Raw genomic sequence first — 25,704 nt, forward strand, 5'->3', positions numbered from 1 at the left:
TCTATTATTCCAAAAGTAAGCTTAAATATTTAAGAACTGAATAGTTTGCAAAAAATAGTGCTTGTTCACAACAAAAACACACATATGTGCATGCATTCAATATAATTTGAGAAAGAAGTTAATGATCTGCCTCAAAATGGGGAACAACAGGTAGATGCTATAGATCTTACATTATCCACAGCCTTCTGATGCATCGCATAGAAATTTTTAAAAAATAGAGAAGTTGAGGAGAAAAAAGGAATACAATCACGAGAGTTGAAGGAAAAACAGAATGAAAGAGACAGAAAAAACAGATGTTGGAAGAAAATATAGGTCTGATGCAAAAGTGGAAGAAAGGAACACCTTTCTGGGAATAAATTATGACTGTAAAAGCAGAATAAATGCACAAGAAGGCAGAGGGTACTTTAAAAAGCCTCCGTAAGGATTGGAATGGCATGAATAATTGGCTTGGGTAAGGAATAAGATATTTCTGGGACAAGAACAGTTGGAAGGTCACAGAGAAACAGGAAACACTGAAAGGCCTGTGATCCAACACACTCCCTACTGGACCTCAGAGTTGGATCCCCATTATGTGCATCTCAGAGGCTTCTCATCTGTCATAAGTATTTGTGAACACAGTTTACAAAATAATCCACCACTTTCTAATGCTGGCCCCATGGTCAGGAAGAGAGCCAATAACTTCATTTCTAAAAGTTCAAGTGATAAAATTCCAACAAGTGTTCAAGTGATCCAACGTTTTCAAAACAGCATGTGATTTACAAAAGTGTTACCTTAATTTTGCAAAATGAAGTTCTGTGTTTTTCTTTTTTTGGCAAATTACATGCAGAATAAAAGAATATCTGTAAGAGCCCCATTTTAAAATTAAGTCAACGACATTCAAGCGTGGGATAGAAAAATTCACTAAAAAACTCCTTCACAGCACACATGCTTAACTTAATATTATGATCTGAATAGTGCTATAAAGATACTGACCCTTTGTATGCTCATTACATTTAGACCTGAAGTAAAGGTTTTCATTGGAAATTTTTTACAGTTTTAACATGATTGCATGTAGTATCTTGACATAACATTTTTACTATAGATTCACAGAGGAATTAAGTTCCACCATTGTCTTCAATGACTACTTTGAGCTTAAGATTAATAAGGTTAAAATATTAAGGAATATTTTCTTGCTATATGTACAGAAGACAGGTTGCAGTCCAGCATTTTGGTTTCACTACCATTAAAACATCCTTTCAGCCATCCTGATCACATCACATCCTAAATCAAGCTTGGTTATTCAGTGTCATCTAATCATGTATCTTTCTCGTCATCAGAAACAGAACAGCTAAATTAACTGTTCCCCTCTTTGATACAGCTTTGCTATACTTTAATTTCAAAATACATAAATTATGACATCAAAAATTATGTCAGATGAAAAAATGAAAACATTGTCTTGTTTTTATGGAATCTGAAAATGTTACCTTGGTAATGCTGTTATTTGAGATACATAAAGTGATACATAAAGTTTTCAAATACTTTGCTGAATTTGTAAAATTCTCATCTAGATGTCCTCTAAAAATCAAAGCATCTGAATAGAGAGTTTTAAACAGATTTGAAAGTGTCTCCTTTATATATTACTGATGTAATTATTGCTATGATCTTATTATGCAATGAGAAAAAAAAAAACTCTAACAGCCCCTTACCTTGAAATGACATGCAAGCACAAACTAAATTACAAAATATATTGATATTAATAAATCTATCATAGGAAAATGATCCATAATTCAACTCCTGAATGAAATACGGGGTAACAAGAGGTGTCACTAATAAGCAGGAACATGGGGAATATCTGTTGCTAACTATTCAACAAGAAACACTAAAATCTAGAATTTAATGTATTGAATCTGAAAGCGTATCCAGAGAACTTCTGCTGATACTAGAATAAAAGGAGAAACAATTCATTTATATTTATCAAGTTTTTTTGTTTGTTTGTTTTCTTTTTTGCATTTTAGTACTTGATGAACAACATACAGAAGAATTCTTCACTCCCACTGAAGTGTCACAGCTCTAGGGTGAAAAGCTGTTTAACAGCATTCATCAATATTACAAATGGCTTAGCACAGAAAATACATAAAGATGCTGCGTTTAAGAGAGACTATAGAGGGAATTAAATAAAAGAATGCAATTACCATTGTTGGAATCTGACCACTTCTCTAAAATTATGACTTCTAGTCCTGATAACATCAGTAATCTATTTTTATATAGTCATCCCACTACCTTGTATATTACTAAGGAAAAAGTTCACTTCATATTCTGAAGGAAATATTCTTACCTAGAGAGCATGCCCAGAGGAGTTACATTAAGTGATCCCATCAGCATTGCAAGGGCCATCCCCGGGGCTTCTCGCTCTATTACTTCTTTAGTGGCCTGCAACCAAAGATTAAATAGCAAAGTAAGTGAAAAATAACAAGGACTAGAAAAATATTAAATAAACTTAAATTTGGGTAGGAAAATCTTTTTTTATTTGCTTCAGAGCCAAAAGATGTCCTTGATAAACTCTCAGCACTGGAATATGTTGAAGGATATGTTGAAGATTGTGTAAAATAGGGAAAGACAAGGGGGTGGGAAGAAGCACTGTTAGCTGTATTTATTGTGAGGATACCTACAGAAAATGTTAAAAGTCAAGACCCTATATATGGAGGAAATACTAACGAAGACCACATGAACAACAACTCCCTCTAGCAAAAAGGTAAGAATATTTGTGAATAAGCAAAGAGTAGACTGTATATAATGATTTGTTCTTTCTCCCCAATCTGTCACATTTTCCAGGTGAGATTTTCCCAGCTTCAAGAAGGGCAAATAGGTCTGTGCAGAAAACAAAACAAAAAAATTGCAAAGGGAAACCCATGTAGCAGGAAAGCAAGAAAATAGTAAAATGGTAATGATAATGGCCAGAGGCTGACGCCTTCCCATTTGATCATGTCAGCAAAACAGCGATTCCAAACAAGCTGGTGGCTTTTATTCACAAGCAGTTTCTATGCTGTGGGCAGTGAGAAGCCTGGAAGCAGAGTCTGAAAATTCTTCTGTGTTAAGTCCTTTTGTTATACAGGGTATCAGCTGTGAAATGATTTTCCAGGAATATTCACAAACTTCTGTCTTTCCTTTCTAACACAAATTTTCTTAAATGCCCAACTTGCTCTGGTTTCCCAGCCTCCAATTTGTTTTTGGGCAAAATACCTCAAAGGAAGGTTACAATCCTACCCTCCTTTCATTTTCTCTCACAGTGGATGCTTGTCATCGGAACACCTTGATTCCCATTATGATTCAAGATTCTACATTGCTTGTCACAACTAAAACATTTGCAATGCTCATAAAACTATGAAATCCACTGTAAAACATCCAGTCAAACTACTATGCTTTAATGGCACAGCTACCAAGACAGAAAAACATGTCTTAAATGTAAGGACACACTGAATAAGCTAAATATTCTCGGCAGTTTGATATACTAAAGAATATAATGGAAGAAATCCAGACAAATGATTTTGTGGGAAAGATTACAACTCAGATCTTAATACTTTTATAAGGTCCCAGTTTACAAAACAATGTCATAGAGAAGAAAAACACAGCTTAAAAGTTTTTTCAATGGCATCCCTATGAGAAGGATCCAGCAATCCAGGCATGACCAAGCCATGGTTCAGTTCTGGCCAGCCCACCCTGCCCTGCACTATAAAGGTGGCAGCACTGCCCAGTACTGGGTGCATACCCATTGCTCACAACAGTCAAGCCATCAGTGTGCTATTAACTCCGCCTGAGCTAAAATCAAGGCACAAGGAGGGCACAGTGAAGTGCCAATTCAAGTTATGGGAAATAATTTTATGCATCTTGATACATTGGCTACAGGCCACAGTCCTGTGAACAGCCAAAAAAAAAAAAAAAATGCAGCTGTGTTTTCTGTTTTGATAAAGAAATTTAAGAATAGGCTTCAAGAGTGCTGAAAAAATAATTAATTTTTTTTTTTTTTTGGCATATTTGTGATTCTGTTTTCAATTGCCGTAAATAAATAACCTGCAAATTTTCAAACGGAACATACTGTGTTGAGATCATATATGCAACTCAAAGAAAAATGTGATCGTGTTTGTTATGAGCCCTATATTATCAGAGAAAAAAATCCCTCCCTTCACAGTCACACCTTATTCATGTCATCAATTTGACTGTACGTACATTAGTGAACAACTGTTTTCAAGGATGAAGCACAGGAGGAGAAAATTTCATAAAAATCTCTGATGAGACCTTGCGAACTCATAAGAATTGCAGCCACTTCCATAGAACAAGACTGATGCATTTGTTCTGCAAAATCACAGTCAAATATGCTACTCATTTATGTTTTTCTTTTTTGATTTGAATAAAAAATACTAAAGATTAAAAAAAAAATGTTACTTATACAGAGGAACTATGTTATATTTATGAAGGCTACCCTGAAAATAATGCCTCTTATTTTATGACATCAGCCTACAATGTCAGAGGTAGATGTTGGTGGTATAGCAGCAGAGGTTGAAAATTCCCACCAATATTCCATTACATTTTGTTGCTGTGTGACAGATGGTAGCAGATGGGCAATCTGACAAGATGGCATCTGACATGAAAGAGTGTATGAAGCAAAGATGTGGCCCTTAATTCCTCCATGGGGAAAAAAGTTGCACCTACTGACATTCATTGATGCTTGCTGAATGTTTATGGAGACCTAACAGTGGATGTGAGCACAGTGTGGCGGTGGGTGGTGCATTTCAGCAGTGATGACCCTAACAGTGGGTCACCTCTGCTGTTGCAGATTTTGAGAAGCAGAACATGCAGGCCCTTGTTTACAAATGCATAGCTAATGGTAATGACCCCACTGAAAAATAGCATTTTGTAGCTGAGAATGAGCTTTATTAAACAGCGTCGTTGTGCTCTTCATATCTGCTGTAGTTTCCATGAAAATAAATAGGAGGCATTACTTTCAGAGCAACCAGTCTATGCAGCCCAAGACAATTCCTGTTCATACAGTGTGGCCCAGGAAAGCCAAAAGATTGGACACCCATGCCAGTAGTCACACAGCAAGAACACTTCACAGAAAGAAATACATAAACCAGAAAAACAAAAGAAAACAAAAAAAGCAGTACAAGTATTCCACTGGCCCTTCTCAAATATTACCACTAACATTTAATGTTTTTTAGAGAAATATGTCAGTATCAGAAGGCATCAGACGCAACTACCAAGTAAATTATCAGATAGTTTATCAAAAAGCAACTTGGTATGTGCTACTGTGGGAAGCTGGAACTTTGGTTTATAGAAAACCAAACACTTTCAATTCAGTAGCTAATAGCACAGTCTCTTATTTCCAGCAAATCTACTCAATAATATGGGCAAAATTAAAATATCTGCATTGAGGAAGAATGCTAAAAGGTACCCAACCACTGAGGTATTAAATTAGCAATTACACATTAAAAATTCTGAAGAAAAATGCTCTGCAGTGTTGTATGGACATTTTGCTGACAATGAAAAACTTGGTGAAACACGGAAGTCTCTTCTCTGTGTGTGCATACACAGTAAGTATATACTATGCCTTTTATTTTCAGCTAATGCCATGCTTCAAAGATATTCAAGACTAGTTTTAAATATAAAGTGCATTTTGAGATTTCTTTTCTGCCCTTGAGCACAGTGACACTTTGAAGATATCATTAGTTAAAATTCTAAATAGGCTTCAAAGGTAGTACAAGATGCAAAAGAGCTCCACAAACAATGACCCTGCAGCTCCGGGAGTCCTTCAGTGAAATTCAAGTCCATTCTCTAACTTCACAAGAAAAATGACCTTCACAAAATGTCACTGCTAGCAGCCAATGTGATTATTAAAAATGTATAAACTGAGCAGCAGCAAAATCTGAAAGGGCAGAAAGTCGAAGTAGCAGTACAGCCCTCAACATAAGTTTCTAAAAATACTTGTTTCAAAATATGTATGCTTGTATTCATTTCTGCAGGCAGACTTCTACAGACAGGGAAATGCTTCCTACAGTCTAACTGGACACAGATGTAACCAAAATGGCTGCTGCTAAGTAAACATCTTTCACAGTGACATCTGCTCTAGGGATGTCCTTAAATAAGCTTTATTTAAATAGCTTTCTTTAAATGCATGGCGTACAGAACATGGACTCACCATCACACCAGGAAGCCCGTTCTGGCCACACACAAACATATGAATGAAATTAAGGATGCTGCAATGATTTACAGATAGTTTGTATCTATCTGTAAGTTATCAGTTAGTTTCACCTAAAAGTATACTGAAGTGCTTCTGGAGAAGTTTTCTAAAACATCTTTCAAGACTGAAGGAAGCGAGGAAGAGAGATGCAGAAACTCCATACTGCCTGCATCTCACCAGGAAGTTACAGCCTGGCACCAGAGTCTGCACAGAGGCAACCTGTTAAAGCCTGACAGTGACCCAGCTCTTCCGTGCTTTACCAATACTATAGCAAGGTTGAGTTAAGATTGTAAAACTTTGTGTCATGGGGAATTTCAGATGCCTTTAATGATACTTATAAAGAAAATCATCAGGTAAGCACCTAGCGTATTGAAGCCAAGACCTTATAGCACAACTCAGTTTTCTTCAGTCACTTGACAGGATTAGAGAATGACTGAGCAAGAAATGTCCTGAGCATATTAACAGAAAAAATAGTATATACGTTACAGTAATGGACAAAACTGAAGCATTCTAATATAAACGTAATCAGCTGTTTTCAGGGTGTGACAGACTTACCAATAGATATTTTTTCATTTTAAGTCACAATATCTGACGGTTTTCAGTTTTAAGACATGTAACAATCTCATAACTTTACCCTGTTTGACACGAAACCCAGAAATCTGTAAAAGAAAATACTGCAACAGAGTTGTTGGTAGCCCCACCAGTCAGCCCTTGCCTGCTGCATGGAGCCACGGCACTTGTACCTTCTCTAGAGAGCACAGTGAGGGCAAGGGAATGAAGTGAGTAGGATGGGAATAAGGCTGCACAAGGTACCACGGACTGAAAATACACGAGGGGAAAACTCATAAGGAGGAAAATGGAAGACAGAATTCTATACAGCTGTCAGACTGTAGGGGAACCAGAGAAAGAGAAAATGGGACTTGAAGAAATGAAGTTTCTGCTCCTGACATAAGTGACATTAACAGTTAGATAATTATTTTGAACTACCACTTTTCAGGATTCAGTAACAACGTCGATGAGAACATTTCTTTTGTATCTCATTGCTATATGAATAGATCCAAATATTCTGAAACATGTTTTTGATAGTATTCAAAGTGTCTTTTTATTGGAGTTAGAGCATTATGTTCCCAAACCAACTGATATATTTTTAGATATCTTTGACGTAGTTGTGGTTGCTTAACAGATGGCTTGCTGCCAATTGGTTTGAGAGTTCTCTGCTGCTTCATTGCCTTTCTTTTCCTTCATATAAATTACATTAGGTGAAAGCCCTTCCAGGCAGCTTGTGAAGGATATACCCACTGCAGACTGATTTAATTATAACACCTAGGACTCTTCTTAAAATACTCAGAAACTCCGTATCTTTCTCTTTCAGGTATTAAACATGGTGAAGTTTGACCTCTTACCAGTAAGTAGTGATCTGAGACATAATTTTATATACCCTTCAGCAGTTTCAGGAGAGTAATATAATTCTATCTTTTCAACTAAAATGCAAATATGAGACTGAGAAGTCATAATAAATTTGATTAAATTAAGGTGACCGAGATTGCCTCTGTCAGGAAGTATTATTTCTGTTGGAAAACTTCAAATCTATGATTCTGCATAGCATATAATAAAGCTGTTTATGCAAATTAATGAACAAATTTGTATTTAACAGGCCATAGAATTAGCATAGGTAACATATTATTGCACTGTGGGTTTTACACTCAATACAAAAGTCCTTAAAACGTCAAATCAAAGAAATACCTATCTATCTGCCCTCTTCATCAATACTTTCAGACCACAAAGTCAAACCTCCAAAGAATGGATGAAGAAACTATATGGAGATAGATCAGCCGAATGCGCAACAGAATTTTCAGTCATGGGTGTTAATGAGATGTATAAGATGTGTATATATTAGTAACAAAAACCACCTTGCTCAGCTTGCAGATGAGATACCATCTTAAAAATTATTTGGTATACCTCTGCTGGAGAGAGTTCATGTGGCTTTAATTCCTTTTCACAAGTCAGCAATTGGAGTTTATCACCTACTTCCTTACTCTCATCTTGTGGGCGAGAAAATAGAGCTTACACGGAGCTAAACTGATCGCAGCTTCTTATCTAAAATTCAGTTACATATTTCTTCTCTTAGTACAATACCAAATAAAACTTGCAGCAGTTTGTTACTCTTAATGTGTTGGAAAGTTACTGGATAAACATCACTTTTCAATCACTCATTCCTGCCATCATACTGTTTTTCCTTGAATTTTTGTTATGCTACGCCCCCAATATCCTCTGTGATGACATTGTGTCCTTTGAATGGATGGAAGGCTTAACATGAACCATGTTCTCTAATGCCCTCCAAAATCAACTTTCTTTGGCTGACTATTCAGTTAATTTGAAAAATGGATAAATTTTACCGTATATACTACTGCTGCACTGCAACCAAAGCTGAGGCGGTTATAAAAGTCACCCAAACTGTCAACAAAGTCAGCAACTTCCTCGTGATATAAACTATCTTTGCTACTCATATCAGTTCTTCTATATAGAAGTACCTTTTGAATGTACTTTGAAGGTCTTAACATTTTTATTTTTTTTTCAGTGCAAGATACATGGAAACTTTAATTGTTGCATTTCTAATGTGCTACAAGAGTATCCCCAACAAAAAACTCATACTAAAATTCAAACCATCTACACTACACTAAAAATTAGACAGAGCAACTCTGGGAATAATACTAAAGCACAGAAGATGGCAAACCCAGGGTTGATAGTTTAAATAATCTCAGAAAAGCCCTGCTATTTCTGTGCCAAGGACCAATATAGAATTCTAAAAGGATTTGCCAGAGGACTATCCTTTGTTCTTTTACAGTCATATTGTACAGACAAAAATAGCCAAACTGGCAGAGTTTATCATTATTAATACTGAATACACGAGTGTTCATGCTACAAGAAAGGAAGAATATGGTAGCATAACCAAAGAGAAGTTGGAATTCAGAAGTACACAGAAGATGTACATCTGTTGCATAAGGTTCCTAAAATGAATGAAGTATACGTCATGATTGGTCAGGTCCAGGAGTATGTTGGGGTGATATCACCTGTAATCACAGTAACTGCAGGTTCTGGATAACAGTGAATAGCCCTAACACAGCATTGGGGTGCTGCAGCCAGACACACGCCAAATAATGGCTGAGCTGTGACACATACATGATTATGGTTATTGCTTTCTTCCTGATGTCAAACTAGTTTTCGCAGACCCTTTAAGTCAACAACAATGTCTACACTCCAAAAGCAACTAGGAGCTGCTCCTGTAGAGGGTGGATTCCATAAACAGGTGGCTGCTGTCATTCTAGAGCTTTTGACCAAATGCACACCCACAGAAATGAACCTGCCCATATTCACTTAAAAAGTATCAGCCTGATAGCCACTGTTTCCTCAGCAACAAGCCATCCATGAGTGCTGCTTGGATGGGTCTATAAAATCTGTCAACAGCTTTATGGTGGCTTATTCTATCAACTTCAGTGGAATTCTATCATGATTACTTGCTCCTTTTTCCTTCTCTTCTCCCACCTCAAATCAATGTACAGTCAAAGATGGATGAAACCCTGATTAATGTAGTCAACTAAAAATGAAATCTACAAACTGATGTATCTGCACACATCAATAACATTTCCACTAACAATAGGTCTGCAGCACAGGAATACTGATTCGAAGTTTGCTTGCTTTCTCAGCATATTCACAAGAACTCTACTGCCAGCAAGATCTCAGACTTCACAAAATGACCTTACAAAATTTACCCGTGTCAGGAACAGAAGTGTCACAGCAATTACTACTGATAAATTAGATTAAATACAACTCTCTGTATTTCCCTGTATTCATGATTCCTTGTGCTTGCAACTTGCCTTCAAATTCCCTCACTCTCTTCATTGGGACTCACGATAGCATTTGTTGTTACCTAGTGCCTATGGCATGAGATCCTGAAGCCTGGAGCTAATTCCATATTCATCCTGTATATAAAACAATGTCAGCAAATGATTCAATCAAAACAATTACACTGTGTGTACAAAAAAGAAATGCCACTCCTTGACAGAGGTACCTCTGACAATGCCTCAATAACTTCGGCATGACTAAGCAATTAATATGTTTAATTGTTGGACTCCAATGATATTGCTATTTTTTACCTAGGAGTACAGAAGATAATAAAGATCAAACCCAGTAATATTTACTGTAACTTTCCTTAGAGACCTTGTCTACTTCAGCTGAAATCAAACCACTCAACAGATTTACTTCATAGTGTTCAGCTTCATTTTTGCTTACAGCTTGTAAAACGTTTTTGGGAAGATGCTTCACATTTTTATATATAATAAAGTTAAATCAATACAGTAGATTTGTAATTTGTATCTGTACCTCACCAGGTCTGTAAGTTTTCACTCAAACTTGGCTGTATTTGATTTACATAAACACCATAAATCAGTGATTTACCCAACTCATTTATACAATAAAAGTATTAATGAAATTGTTGCAACTTGGCAACCAAACAATATGCAATTTCTAAATACAACTTATAGTATATATTAAATGTTAATAACAATCTTTTTTTAATTTTAACTGCTAAACAAAATTTTCAGATAGTATTTATACCACCCAAACTGATCTTACATTTGCAATACTGCTCATCCCTATACATTGTGATAAAACCAACAAAATATTCATTGTTGGAAACAGTTAATCAAGCAAAGAAAATACTTAATAAATGCTTTTATGCTCTACGAGGGAGGCATTTATACAGCCCACTTGATCCAGCATGTTAAAGTTGTATAATAATATGCCCTAAGCCAGCGTCAAAAGATAAAGTATTCACAACTGGGAAAAGTTATAGGATTAACTTGTGAAAATGATAGTTTGAAGCAAGTCCTTGCACCTGATTCCAAAGCAGGGCCAAGTGGTATTTTCTTTTTCAGTCCTATTTTTAATGTGCAAACTGTTGTGCTTCCCACCTCAACTCCACTTCATATAAGAATCAAATCCCCAGGTGTTCAACAGAAGTAGAAAAGACGAAGACAAGCTTGTAAACGTAGTGACACACCACTGCTATTCCAAAAACACCACTAAAAATGTATGTATATATTATTATCCTCTGAATTTCCCTCAAAGTACTTCAAGCTACTCTATATGCAAGACTATACGTTATCAGTCACAACGTTTGCAAAATTCTTAAGAATTAAAATAGAACAAAACTTCAGAAGGGTAAAAATTCTGTTCACAGATAACCTCAAAACCATGGAGTAGAAATAAGAGAAACTTGCAGAAACAATAATCAATACCAGTAAGAATTCTACAATTACTGCAGCTGACAATGTAATGAGCATTAAATAATGTTAGGGAGCTGTGTCTCATTAAAAAATTACTCTGTGTTGTACACGTGGTTATGTGTACTAAATTCTAGACTATTCACCTATATCAAAGAACAAACAGCATTATCTTAATTTTATGTAAAACTAGTTTCAAGAAGTGTACTAATCAATACAGTCTAGAACTAAAAAGAGAAACAAAACCATCCCCTTTTGAGATGGTTACGATACCACAGGACAAAAACCTATTATTTATAGATCCTAATTAGCACACATAAAGAATGAAGTCACCAGTCAGAAATCTATACTACTTTCTCCTAAGAACTTGCCCAGTCTGCTTAGCAGTGAATGCACTGAAACACAACTTTAATCAATCTCTAAATAAATGATTTTGTAGTTATTTGAGAACAGTGGGAACATTGTCTGTTGTTTCCTACTATTTGCTACCATCCATGAAGTACATTCAATGCCTATGGAACTCTGGCGAGCTTTTGCCACACCTCCTTCGAAAAATTTACCTTGACAACTCAAGAATTACTAAAAGCACTTTCTCTTAAGATTGCCTTAAATAGTATCTTCACTGTCCAAATAAGTGGTAAAATATGGTGATAATAGCTTTCAGGAACTAATGCCATAACATAAAAACCCATAAAAACAATTATTCAGTGAGATCCAGTAATGCAATTCACGTGTCCAGTGCATGACTAATTGCTGATGTAGATATACGTGAGTGATGTTCTCACTGGAACTGAAAAACTGAGCAGACTTTGAAAGCAAAAGTGACTCTAACAATTTCCTGTACAGTATTATTTAATTCCTGGCATGAATAATTTCTTTTGGTCTCCAAGATTCTCATGGACATAATTAAATGAAAAAGTTTCGTAGAGAAGATGAAATATGACACTGTTAGGATAACCTTATCGTGGTCTAACTGTCCTGTAACTGACAGATAGTATTTAAAGAATACATTCAGTTCATTACCTATCATTTGACTTTTCCATTTTAAGCTGTAAGATCCAAAGATATAATCCAACTGTTTTGCAATAGCTCTCAAAGATGGACCATGACTGTTTTACCTCCAATTACTACCAGAGCAATGTGCTCACATTCAGAGAACAGCAACCACAAATAGCTCTAGAGATATTAACTAAAGAAAAAAATCAGACATCAGGATTCTACATAGTGTATGTGGATGATGAAAGACAGTAATGCAGAATAACACAGAAGCCATATGCAAGTTTAATTTCCCAACGCTATGGGTCTGAGTGAACCAAGTTAAATAAAAAAAATCCTCGTTTTGTTTTGTTTTGTTTTGTTTGGGGGGGAGGGAGGTATTGTGTTTGTTTTTTGTTTTTTTAAATCAAAGAAAAGAAACAAGGATATAAAACATTACTGGGGAAAATACTAAGCTGTTTTAAGAATGTGACAAGCTAGTATTTGAGAAAAATGCACAAGTTCCAGCTAGGGTAGTTAAGTCCATCTTACTAATGTTTCAAATATCAAAAGAAAACTACTCTCTTCCTGAAAAGAGTCTTGATGAGTTAATAGCAGCTTCTCTTTAAGATTCTGCAAGAAACAAAATTCCCAGGAGACAAAGAAATCTGCTTTCTCTGTCCTTCTCATCCTTGGAATCACTAGTGTTAAATTTGCATCCAGTGTAGAAGTGTTGGAGAGAGAGACTGTAGTTTTAGGATTTTCTGTTCATGTATTAATTCTGTATACATAAATATTGACTTATCTGAGAGAAGTCAACTCATAGAAAAGTGGCAGATAGCTATTCACTTTTTTCACTCTTGAAAAGGAAGTTGTTGCCCCCAAAACTCCTGGGTCAGATTTATAAGATAGAAACTACAGTGTATTCTTTGAACTAGACATATATTTTTTCAAAATGACTAAAATATTTTTACAATAGCTTGATCACTACAGATGAAAAGCTGATTTCCTTGGACATTTTTTACCACGAAGTTGCCTGAGTCAGCACTGCACCAATTTTCAACTAGGAAAAAAGCATATGTTCAAGGAAAAGCATAGTGTTTATCTATCTTCAGCTTCAGAATTTTTCTGCATTTTGTTCAAAATTTATACATCCATGTTATTTGGAAACTAGCCATTTTTCTGAGATAACATTAATTTAGAGAAACTATTAATTGAAATGATACACCTGTGATGATATGACCTGCAGTTCTTGGGGTAAGAAATGAGATCAAGAACTGTCCAGCAGCCCTACAGTGCAAGAGTGAATGCTCCTCCTCTCTTCTCATCCTCACTTGATGCCAGTTCTCAAACAACATTCTAGGAAAGAAGCAAAACAAAGTAACACCAAGAGTTAAAAACCTTCAGAAAGTGAATTGCCACTGAGATCTGTTCTGTTACCCAGAAACCTCAACAGTGCGAAGTTGGTGGGAAGTGAGAGACCGTAAACCTGCTGTTTTTAAGAATTTGCAAAGTTGTGAAAAAATATGTTTGGAGAAACAGGGAAGAGTCGGTAAGAGTGAGAAGCCTAGGACACCAAAAGGTTGTTATTGTCCTGAAGTTCCTTGGAGCTGAATAAAGCAGTATAGCAGATTTTGAGAGTTCAGTGTGACATCAGGGAGAAAGTCCCTGCTGGCTCTCACTGTGGCTGTCTGCCACACTGGGAGCCATTCTCCAGTGGTAGGCTAGTGTCAGAAGCAAGCTGTGATCTCATGAGATACCTCTCAGAGCCAACACATAGTCTGGCACAAGTGAAGAGGTACTCAGTCAAGGGTGCTGGCTTGCTGGTCAGGTTTGACATTACTCAGTGTATTTAGGGTATCTCTGAAGATAGCAAGAAGACAACATATACTATATAACATAAAATAATGTACTCAGAGCTTAAATTCATACGATACGACAATTATTTTATGAGAAGGAAGTCTTTATCATGAAATTATGACAGGATTCATTATGAGAGAGTATTTACTCCAGTTCCTACTTAATACTGGATTCAAAAGCGTGATTTAAATGTTAGAAACGGTTGCAGAACTAGGAAAACAGAGGACAAGTGAATGGCATTAAAATAAAAGCAGAAAATTGTACTTCATACAGTAAGCTCTATCCATGATTTGTGAATCCTCACCATGGATCTTACATGTGTAGTCAAGTCTTTGTTCTTAATCTGTGAAAAAGTGACAAAAAGGTTTCTGTAAACTAATAACCAAATATTCTTCCAGTACCAAAAGTTCAGCAGAGTAGGAAACAACAACTAGAACACACTGCAGTTTGGTAATCACATACTGATCCAGTGTCCTTTTTTTAGGTTAGCTACAAACTTGTGCTTCAAATAAGAGACTTGTAAAATTTCTTACTTAACTCCTTTGATTCAGTTCCGTTGGGCATAGCTCAACATTCAGCCCTTAATCTCTCTGAACCTCAGTAATGCACTGCGTGCCTTTTTTTTTTTTTTTCCCTGTTATTACCTACCTTCCATGGGTTCTGCAAGAATTACTGTAACATCAGTGATTTGTTTTAGTGCTGAATTTGATACTTAACACAGCATTTCCACACAGCAACATACCTATCAAATGAGGTGATGGAGTAAAGATTAAGTAAGATTTAGGACCTTTCTTTTTTCTTGCTGGCTTTTTTTGTTTTTTGGTGGTTTTTTTTTGTTTTGTTTTGTTTTGTGTTTTTGTAAGGAGGGAGAGGGATTTGAGTAAGCAAAGTAAGAAAAAGCTGGATGCAGCTACTGACATCAGTTTTTGGGCTGGTATGTTGAACTGAATCAGATCATGAAGGAGTCAGATAATATTTTTTCCCCATTCCTTACTTTTCTTCTTAATTTTTCAGACTGATGCATATTTAGGAATAAAATCTAGGCAGGTGGGCAGGACAATGTGACAAAAATGCCAGGCATAAAAGCAAGTGGACAGGAATGCAAAAGAGCAAGTATCAGTAAGTAAGCAGACTCAAAGAGCAGCAAGGGGACACTATAATCAAGAAGCATGTGAAAGGCAGGAGGAAAATGCCAGACATTCAGCAAGTTGATAAAGCAGTACCAAACAGCAGGTGTGCCAAGCAGCAGAAGAACAACTCCGCAGTCAGCAGATGCACTCAGCAGGAAGGTGATGTCAGGCACTCCAAGTGGGAGACAGGGCAGTGGAAAACCATTGCCCACAAGTAATCAGATAGAAGGGACAATAAGGAGGCAGTACACGCCATTCAGCAGATGGGTAGGGCGGGGGGTAGTCAGTGTCTAGCAATTAGCTAGTCAAGAAGTAATGCCAGACAGTCAGGCAAAGGGCCAAGATTTTGGGAGGACAATGTCACACAGCCAGCAGTACAAAGAAGAGAACTAGTGAGTGCCAGGCAGTCCCCAGACAGGCAAGGTAGCAGAAGACCAATGCCCATGAATAACTGGATGCAGCTGTCAGCAAGGGTAAAACATAAGCCTGTTAACTAACTGACAAGGCAGCTGGGTGACAGTGCTTTTGCAATAACTTAAGGTACCATGAGTGAAAAAGTCCCAAGAATCTAGATGCTCACCCTCTGATAACGTGATTAGATCAACAGAGTGAACCATGAAAATCCACGGGAGAATAGCACACAAATGGAAACAGCAGATGAGTCTGACCCTAGCACTTGGGGAGGCCGTGGGACCTTCCTATAAAACAAAAATATGAGAATCCACAAGAAAATCAAACAAATGGGAAAAATGCATCTAAGAGCTATTTCTGATGATGATTTAAAAAGCAAAAAAATACTAGCAAAGAATTAGTTTGGAAATGATTGGGTGGGATTGAAGATGTTGCTTACCCCTCTCTGGAGCCCACATAATGGGAATGTTGGGAATTTCTGCAGCAGAAAAACAGAAGAGAAAAGGGATTTCTAACTCCCAGTTCAAGGAAACCACGTAAATTTAGGACTGGGTAACCTCTTTGGGCAAAAAGTAAAAGTTCACCTGAATCTTTGTTCATCCCCAGACACATGCCTTTACTGAGGTTTGTGAAAAATTTAAGAAGCCCACATTCACTTTCATCTCATGACATCCCACCCCTATTTCCCCAAACCACACTTACCTCTAGCACAACTTGTGTAAGAGGGGAAAAGGAATGGTCTTGTGAGCTCATTCCCATATCCACTGGAAAATAGCTTGTGAAGATGACGAGGAGTACCCATTAGCCAATGTTGGCCATTTGTGAGATAAACTGAACAAGTTATCAACTGTTACTCATCACTAGTGTAGGTTCGTGTTTGAATTTGGCCTAGATAAATTCATACTGTACAGAATAGCTTCAGTCTTTTAAGTTTTGTGTGATAGTCAATGGCAAGAGTTGCAAAAATCCAACATATGATGCACAGAGCACTCTTCCTAAACATGGCTGCTTTTGTAATCAAATTCTTTTTCAGAAACACATAATCAACTCTAGAATGTAAGAACTGAGAAAACAGCAGTAATGAAATTTGGTAATTTAACTCATCTGTCATTTCAGTCATGGGTTGTCTTCCTAGTCACTAAGAGGAAAGCAAACAGGAATCAAACTTTGCTAGCAATTTCTGTTCTCTTAGAAGCCTATATTATGTGTGTACTTAACTGCCTATCTATTAACTTCTAATACTAATACTGAAAACCTACACTCATTCTGATCAGAGAAGAACACACAAGAAGATGCAAACTCCGCCCTCTTGTGCAAACTGTGAAAAAACTCAGACACAATAAAGGAATCATTAGTACTAACGTGCGCTGCTGAATTATTAATTGGAAAGGTCACCGAAACAGCATAGCTACATATTCACAAGCAACAAAGCTTTTGAGAAATACATTACAGTAGTAACAGGCTTCATTATTCATACTGATCCTTTGGATACCAGCCATTCAGTTGCCTTCCAGCTGAGTAAGACACAGGAATGGTAGAGATTAATATAACCTTAGATGTAGAAATCATAGAATAGAAATTTCTTCCATATCAAAACTTCCCTGTATCAAACACTACTATCTGGGCTTGGAATGGAGTAGCAGAAAATTTAAGCAGAGAAGGCTGAGATTTAAATTATATGACTAGTAAAGGCATAAACTAGCCAGGAGCAAAATAGTATAAATGACTGAGGAAGAGCAGGTAGTGATACTACAAAGCAGCAAGTATTTTAGAACACATAAGCACATACTGGCAGTTTTACCAACTCCTGATTTTGTGGCTAGCAGCCGTTAGAGTTAGCTGAACCGCATTAAGCACAAAATTGCTATCATCTTATCTCCAAAGGGAGAACTTTCAAGGCTCAATGAAAATGAACCATCACAAACTGATCTTAGAGAACCACTGTGGAAGGAAAAACTGTACTTTCTACACCCAGTGGAAGTTTAAAAATCAGTAATAATTAGAGTAGAGCAGATTATGCCCCTCACTACCAATTTTGATATTCACCCTACAAAACAACTGGGAAAAAAGAATATATGCATATGCATGAAGTGCAAGGAAGCTGAAATGGCTGTAAAGAGTCTGAACTAAGGTTAAAAATGTACTATTTTCTAATCGATATTTGCTAAGACTTCTGAGTGACTATATAGTCATGTTTTTCTCTCCAAATACTTTTAATTAACACTTTGCTGAAGAAGCTGCTTTGTTCCATGCAGTTGGAATGTGCAGAAGCAGGCACAGGCACAGTCATCATCCAGTTCAGTTTTGATTAGTGGCTGAAAGTGCTCCTGCACAACAGGCAAGGAGCAAATGAGAAATTTTCTACTGTTCAATAAGCGCTAGTTCCAACAATAAACTATTCTAGTTAGAAAATATTCTAACACAATTATTTCGGTATTCTGGGGAGCTTATGCCAAAAGAACTAACTCAATTTTTGATATATCTTAAATTCAAATTAGCAGTTGTCTTCTAGTTACCATTTCTTTAAGCTGCCTCCAGAAAGTTTTTGTTAACTTTCTCCATATTAAATGTCTACCAAACTATTTGTTATAAACCAGTTAAAAATGATAAATTAAGGCTGAGAATTGCATAATTACTGGCATTACTGGCCTAATAATGTTTTCAATATTATTTTACTTTAACCTGATGTTTAATTTTGTTTAGTTCCCTATTACATGTTGTGAAGAGATCTTCCAAAGGAAATGCCTAAAAGGCAGAAATTCCCAAAGTCCCAAATTGGAAATTTCATTATGCAGAGGAACCAAAGTAAACAAAGATTTCTTCTCCAGTTACAGGAAAAAAGGACTGCAAGATCAATTCTCAGTGGTAACTACACTGCTAACTGAGCCAAGCCAGCTAATTTAACCTAATGAAGACACATCAGTATGAGCTCTGGTCACTACAATAAAAGCACAATGTATCAGTAACGTCAATAGGAGGAGAACCCTTTCCTTTGATAAGCAGTACACTATGTGTTTTTTAAAAAATGGTGTATTTTTTAAAGTATTTGTGATGAATGGGATATGAACAATTTGTCAACTCACTTTCATTCTTAAATTACTTTGGAACAAAATTTTAACTGGAAAATTTATGATACAAAAGTGATATTTCCTGATATGTTACTGTGTCTTTGCTTCTCACTGTATGAAACATGTAAATTCCCTACTGGTGTTTTACCTGCTTTCCTTTTTTTTTTTTTTTTTTTTGACAGTACTTACTTGTAAATATTCCATAACTATCTAAAAAACAGAAAGTGGAACTTCTACTTCGTAGCTCAGAGCACTAAGGAGAGATAAAACGAAGCAAATGAAATTTGATCTTCAAATCGTCAAAAATATCCTGAAGTATTTGACAGGAATTCTATTATTATCTTTAGAATATGATAGTCAAATAGCTTTTAAAAGAAGATTAAAAAATCAAGTAAAGATTTTGAAATACCCCAACATCCTCAGCCAATGTTATCAATTTTTGAATTTTCAAAAAAAGAGGGAGAAGTAATTCATGTATTCTTTTGGAAACATGACAGAGAATTGCTTATCCACTAATTTCAAGACCCACTTGATTGAAATAGTCTCTTCATTTAACATGTACAGAACATTAGTTTAGAATCTAGTATGGCTTTTCTGTACATAACTCATTCAATCTCATCCATTACTTTCATTAGGGATCCCACATAACTTGTTTTTTATAATACATCCCTTCCACAAACAATCAATTTTCATTTGACAGAGATGAAGCAGAGAAAATATAGCTTTTTCTTTTTTTCATTTTTGAGGGGGATGGAACTTGTTTGTATGTTTAGTCTCTCATTGTTTGGAAAAAAAAAAAAAAATCCACACAAAGCCAATCCAAACACAGAAAAAATTCCATTATGACTGCTTTCTTTCTGGATTTTTCTGGCTTAGGCTTCCCATCAACAGCTGTTGTTACACCTCTTCAGCAAACTACTAGAGCCTTTCGTACCTACGATTTCCTAAGAAGCTCCAACAACAAGAGAAGAAAAACTCTGCTTTTCAGGATTTAACGAGACAGCTAAATCAGCTTGGAATTTTCTAACATTGAGATGTTTCTGTAAGTTCACAGTGTTCTGCTGTTTCTCAGGGACACTGGAAACTGTTCTTAGTGAAAACTGCTCTGCAATTGTTGTGCTGAAATAGTCTTTCAAATCTGAGACGTAAAACCTAGTTATAGAAGTACTGGTTAAATAAATAGAGCACACAAATATATTTGGATTTCTGTAACATCCAATACAGTGTTTCAAAATTTTAATTTTATTAAAAAACTAAATCAGAGTGGATAAAGACTTAATCATCTAAGCTAGGAACTGTCTGGAAGTCTAAGAAAAAGAGAATGATGCCGTACAGAGTTGCTGATAAAAGTCTAATGTAACAGAACTCAGGATTTTATCATAGAGCAGCATACTCCCTTGAAGTTTCTTTGTTGCCTAGATACACCTAGCAAGGTTTGTTTCATAATTCAAACCCTTAAGGAGCAAGCTAGGCTGAAAACATGATTTCCAAGGAAATTCCGGGTATAATAGTTCTCGAAAGATCTGACTGCAAGTTACAGGAGCAGTAAGCATACGAGCACAGCATACTTCATCATATAATACCTCCACAAAGAAATTACACATAACAGGGAGTGAAATCTCCATGGAGATATACGGAAAACCGCAGTTCTAAGACAGACTACAAAAATACATGATGAAAAAGTTTTTAAAACTGGTGGGGAAATTGAATATTGATAGTGAAAAACTGAAATAACAGCCTGGGTAATTAGAGGTTGTATATTTCAAAGTATTTCTACTTTTCATCAAATGACTGATGTCCCATACGAGGTGAAGACTTCATTTCTCCTCATGAGACAGCATGAAGTGACAGACACTGTAAAAAGAGTCTTTTGAGGCTCAGTAACCACACGAAGAAGAGCTGAATACTGTTGAAAAAGCATGGAAGTGCTCCCTTCCTCATAAGGAACGCTCCTAGAAATCTTGCTGGTTTGGAAAGGCACTATTTAAGCCAGGGAGGATGAAAAAACTACCTAATAATTCTTCACAGTTAAAGTAATCAAGTATTAAACAAAAACTGTTATGTGAAATATCTCTATAGATTTGAGTTAATCTGAAGGGAACACATGAGTTGCTGTAAGAATACATCTATAACATCACAAACCCCACTGTCTAACAACAAGCACCTTGCTTCATTAACAAAAATGAAGGGGAAACAAACCAAGAGACAAAGCATATAACAATTACAAACAGTACAGAATAGGAAGACTGTAAATGCTCCTCAGGACAGTGAAATTAAAATAGTCTGTGGAAATGAAATGGAATTTGGAATTTTGGAATTTGGAAAGCGAACTATTTGAAGAAAAATTCACACTAAATTCAAAGGAGAAACTTAGGAAGCAATAATAGTGAAAGACCCCTTAGGGAACTGCAGAATAGAGGCAGTGCTTATATAGCTAGGTTTGGAATATTTTATCCATTCTGAGCAGGTTTTTTTCTGAAAAATGCTGACAAACATGAGTTCCAGAGAATAGTGTTTGTTTTGTTGCTGTTTTTTTTTTTCCATGGACTTCTTTGATGAAAGAATAAATAGGTGTGCATATATTTTCAGATCAAATGAAGACAGGCATGTCTTGAAATATATTTTTTAAAAGTCTGTAAATATCTTGAAATATAACCAGCAAGAAGTAAAAGGCATATTCATTATTTTTCCAGAGCAGAAGAAAAGAAGTAAAACTATAAGAAAATATCTGCAGGGGTTTTCATAATAGGAAAGAGCTCTTCTGTACTTCTTCTCTGAAAGTATTGTCTTAAAATTTCAGAGCTGACAATTATCTGCAGTGTATTTGAACTATTTGTGAATATACACAGCAACAGCTCAAAGATTTCTAGCACCAGTCTAGCCTAGGTTGGCCGCCTATTGCTGTTACCTAAGTAAATAAAACTAGCTTTATATGGAGGTAACAAGACTTGTGAGATACAGGAGAGATATAGAAGAAGAAAACAGCCAGAAGACTGTTAAGAGATAGGCAAATTAATATTGCAAAAGAATAAACATAAAAATAGAGAAGACAGGAAACTAAACAGAGTGTCTGAATGCATTTTTCCCTTGTACTGATTGACAGCAATACAGAAAACATGTTTATGTGTCAGAAAGAAACCTAGTGATCAAAAATTTATCACATTTAAATATTTGTTAAAAAATACTGTATATTTTCATTAACATCATGTAAAAATTTTGTAAGTATTGTAGTTCCAAGTGGAAAATATCTGCAACTGGAAATAAAAAAGTTCCCCACGTAACTTGGAGAATGTGTAATACCTTGATGTCTGTCCAGCAACATTCATATATCAACAAAAAGTTTATATGAACATTTCCAGTATGGACTGAAATAGTATACTCATAAACAATATGCAACATTAAAATGGTAAAAAAAAAAAAAAAAAAAAAAAAAAAAAAAAAAAAAAACACACAACAACAACAACAACAAAAAAGTCTACAAAATGAAGCCTCTACTTTTGACCAAGAACTGTCACAGTAGTTGAGGGATTACAGCATTCATTAATTACATCAACAAGGGTTTCCTTCAAATTCAGGTATCCACTGACTGTTTTTATTTTAATCTATCCACATTTGATTCATTGCTTATAGTCATACAGACAGGGAGGCAAAGGATACTCCATCTGCTTAGCTCTACATCCACTACTGTAAACAGAAATCCTAACATCTAACTTGAAAGCTTCTCCTCATCGACTCGCTAGACCTTTGTAATAAATTCAGGAACCATAGACAGATAATCAAAATCAGATAGCATGAATACCCTTCAAGTATCTATTTTGCTGCAAGAAAACACGTCATAATAAATCACTGACACTATGCAATAATCTTTAGTGTTCAAAATACAAAGTGAGTGGGGAAACAGTAATTTTGGTTTTTTGAACTTCACAAATTTCTGAAACAATATGCTGGGCACTTAAATTGAATTTAAGCAATGAAAATAATTTAAGTAATTATTTGGGCTGCAAATGCTCTCAGAAATCAACTTTATCTTGTACAGTACAATAGCAATTACGTATCAATGATCAGAAAAGAAAGTAGAAAGCTGTGCTTTCTAACTGAAACTATAGAACAATTAAGGAGAACAGGATATAATCATTTTAATTGAAATACAACCTGATGGACTGCTATCACTACTCTCAGGAAAAATGTTCAAATGTCTTCCCCAATCAGATTCAATTATTACTATGTTTAAAATCATGTCTTAAGGATGATATCTCACTAGCACTGTGTCATGATCAAATCATTTAAGTAACAGTTCAGTAATGACATGTGAGTACAAACACCATACATGAAAGATAATAAGAACCACTCATTACACAGTACATGAGTTTTATTAACTCATTCCTACAATTAGTTTTTCTGGAAGTTTTTTATTGCACATTTGATGTTGACATTGAATTTTTCCATTCCAAGTTATCTATCTCCTGGACCCAAAACAGATATTTTACTTACAACACATGTTTGAAAACTGATTTTCTTCCCTTTAAGCACTTATATCAATGTGCTGTTATTATATAGTGTAAGATTAAAACAACTAAGATCATTTTCATAACAGGTCTCTGTAACATCTAATCTAGCCAAACAAATCATCACCACCTGAATTAAATAATTAGTTTGAGTAACAGCAATGAATCAATGTAAGGAGAACACCAGATATTTTAATGTCAAGTTCTCATTTGTTAATTCCTTGGCTCCAGCACTGCTTGAGAATCTGTAATTCATTTTAAGTAGTTTGAAATGCTTCCTCTGGCACTACTACTCAACTCTGCATAAAGTTAATAAATCAGAAAAATTGGAACAGAAATTTCACCTTTTTACACAGTGCTGGTATACAGTCTTGTAAACCATTATGCTACTTTGCAAGTAAGAGACCGGTGGAATCAATGCACTTTTCATCTTTGTGTTGCTTTAGCAATGTGAATCACCTGCAAATTCACTTTCACTAGCTAGTATGCTATCAGTTATCTTGTACTGTCTCCATTTTCTTTTACAGAGATCCATAATTTTTAGTTAAGGTTTCTAATATACAATCTAAAATCATCAGAAATACACAAGCATTTTGTTTACATTTTTCTTTTAGTTACACTAATATTATACAGTAAACAAAAAGCATTTAAATATTCCTAGTGAAAACAAGTTAAACTGCACTCTCAGGTTTAACAGAACACTTTTGTAAATAAAGAGGATTGTAGGCATGTTATGATGGACTAAAAACTACTCTTAAAATTGTATGCGATCATAAACTCAAATGAGAACTTAAGTGAAAACTAAATATGCTAAATTATAGAAATAAACACTTCAGGCATTGAGTTGTATTTCTGCCCTTCAGTGAACAAAGCATATCATAAGAGGTATGTGATTTTATAAGTTCAAATTCACCCAAATTAGAACTACAAATACCAAGTAATTCAATAACAATTATCATTTCATGGCCATGAGGTTATTTGGTTAAGTTTTCTTCTTGTAGATTTGTTTTGTTTTTTTCCCTTACCTGAGCTCCACAGAAATGAAAAATAACTGAATTTCCTATGCAACATTTACTGATGCAGGTTACCTCCATTTCTGCCCATTTAGCTTTTTTGACGATGTGGTTTCAACTGAAGCAACAGCAGCTTTACAAAGTTTTTCTCCCCTGCAATCTATCTCCTATTTTCTAACCTATGAAGTTGTCAACACAGAAGCCTTTAAGAGAGAATTAAAGGAAATCTTTCATTTCACTTTTCTTGCATGGGGCACAAGAAATGTGATATGTATGTTTTTGCTTAGCAGTGCTGTACTGCAGTGCTAAGGAAAATTACACCAGTGCTATTACAATTCTATTATGATTCTACTGGAACTGGAAATCCATTTTACTATGTCACGTTTTAGACTGAAAACTCTTTTGGGTCAGAAACCAAGGTCATATTAATTCTCTTGTGTTGTATTCCCTAAAGCATATTCTCCTTCCAAATTGTGTATCACCTGACCTGTCTAAAGATACTGCCAAGTTAAGTTACAGAGGAAACTTCAGAAAGAATTAACATTCCCACCCCACAAGTCATACATTTCTACATCAGAGGGCATGTTTTTCTTATTCCAGGAGTAACTCACCTCTGGGGTGACATCTCGTGGCGCAAACCCTGTTCCTCCAGTTGTTAAAATCAAATTAAGTTCCTTTTCATCACACCAATCTATCAGCGTCTCCTGAAAGAGAAGATGAAAGCTGCCAGATTTAGCAAGTAATAGCTGGGATACATTTACCTCAGACAGCATTTAAAGAATTGTCTTGAAAATAAACAGAGACACACAAAATAAATCAAGGGAATTGTAAAACCAATCGTGGCATTTTCAACAAATACTAAACTGCTATTATAACAAACATATGGCAGAGTAATACAATCAGTCATAATATTTTTGGAACTGGAAAGTGGAATTCTGTTCTCCATCTCTTGTCCCAAAATGGAAAACAAGAACTCATGGTTGTTCATTTATATCAGTGTTTGTTTGGATTCTGAGATATAAACACAATTCTTCAACACACATAAGTAGAATAGTGCATTTAATTCCAGTTATATGCTTGATTTTTATAACAATAACTTTAGTTTCTGTTTTGCTCTACTTTTTAACAGCCTGAACAAAGAAAGAACTACTTATTTGTAAGTCTGACTATAAGAAGATGTAACAATACACCTGATACAGCAACTCACATTCTGCTTCTTAAAACTACCTTTTCTTTATTTCTTATA

The 25,704-nt window shown here is 35.6% G+C and overlaps 1 protein-coding gene across 14 annotated transcripts in view; it reads right to left on the reverse strand.

Annotated features, from left to right (window-relative positions):
* Positions 1-25,704, reverse strand: part of GPHN (gephyrin) — a 262,511-nt gene that overhangs the window by 105,798 nt on the left and 131,009 nt on the right. For 7 of the 14 annotated variants that reach the window (XR_014883571.1, XM_085225015.1, XM_085225011.1 and 4 more), the window contains exons 4-6: positions 25,070-25,162; positions 16,312-16,350; positions 2,315-2,409 (exon numbers count right to left, since the gene is read on the reverse strand). Coding sequence is in view for 13 of the 14 variants with exons in the window: in XM_085225015.1 (XP_085081141.1) it covers positions 2,315-2,409; positions 16,312-16,350; positions 25,070-25,162 (227 nt within the window). In the remaining variant the exon portion in view is untranslated. Of the gene's footprint in view, positions 1-2,314; positions 2,410-16,041; positions 16,063-16,311; positions 16,351-25,069; positions 25,163-25,704 lie in introns of those variants that run through there. The other 7 variants (XM_085225016.1, XM_085225019.1, XM_085225013.1 and 4 more) reach the window with 2 other exon arrangements.

This window comes from Meleagris gallopavo, chromosome 5 (assembly GCF_905368555.1).
Source record: "Meleagris gallopavo chromosome 5, MGAL_WU_HG_1.1, whole genome shotgun sequence".
In the NCBI taxonomy this organism is placed as follows: Eukaryota; Metazoa; Chordata; class Aves; order Galliformes; family Phasianidae; genus Meleagris; species Meleagris gallopavo.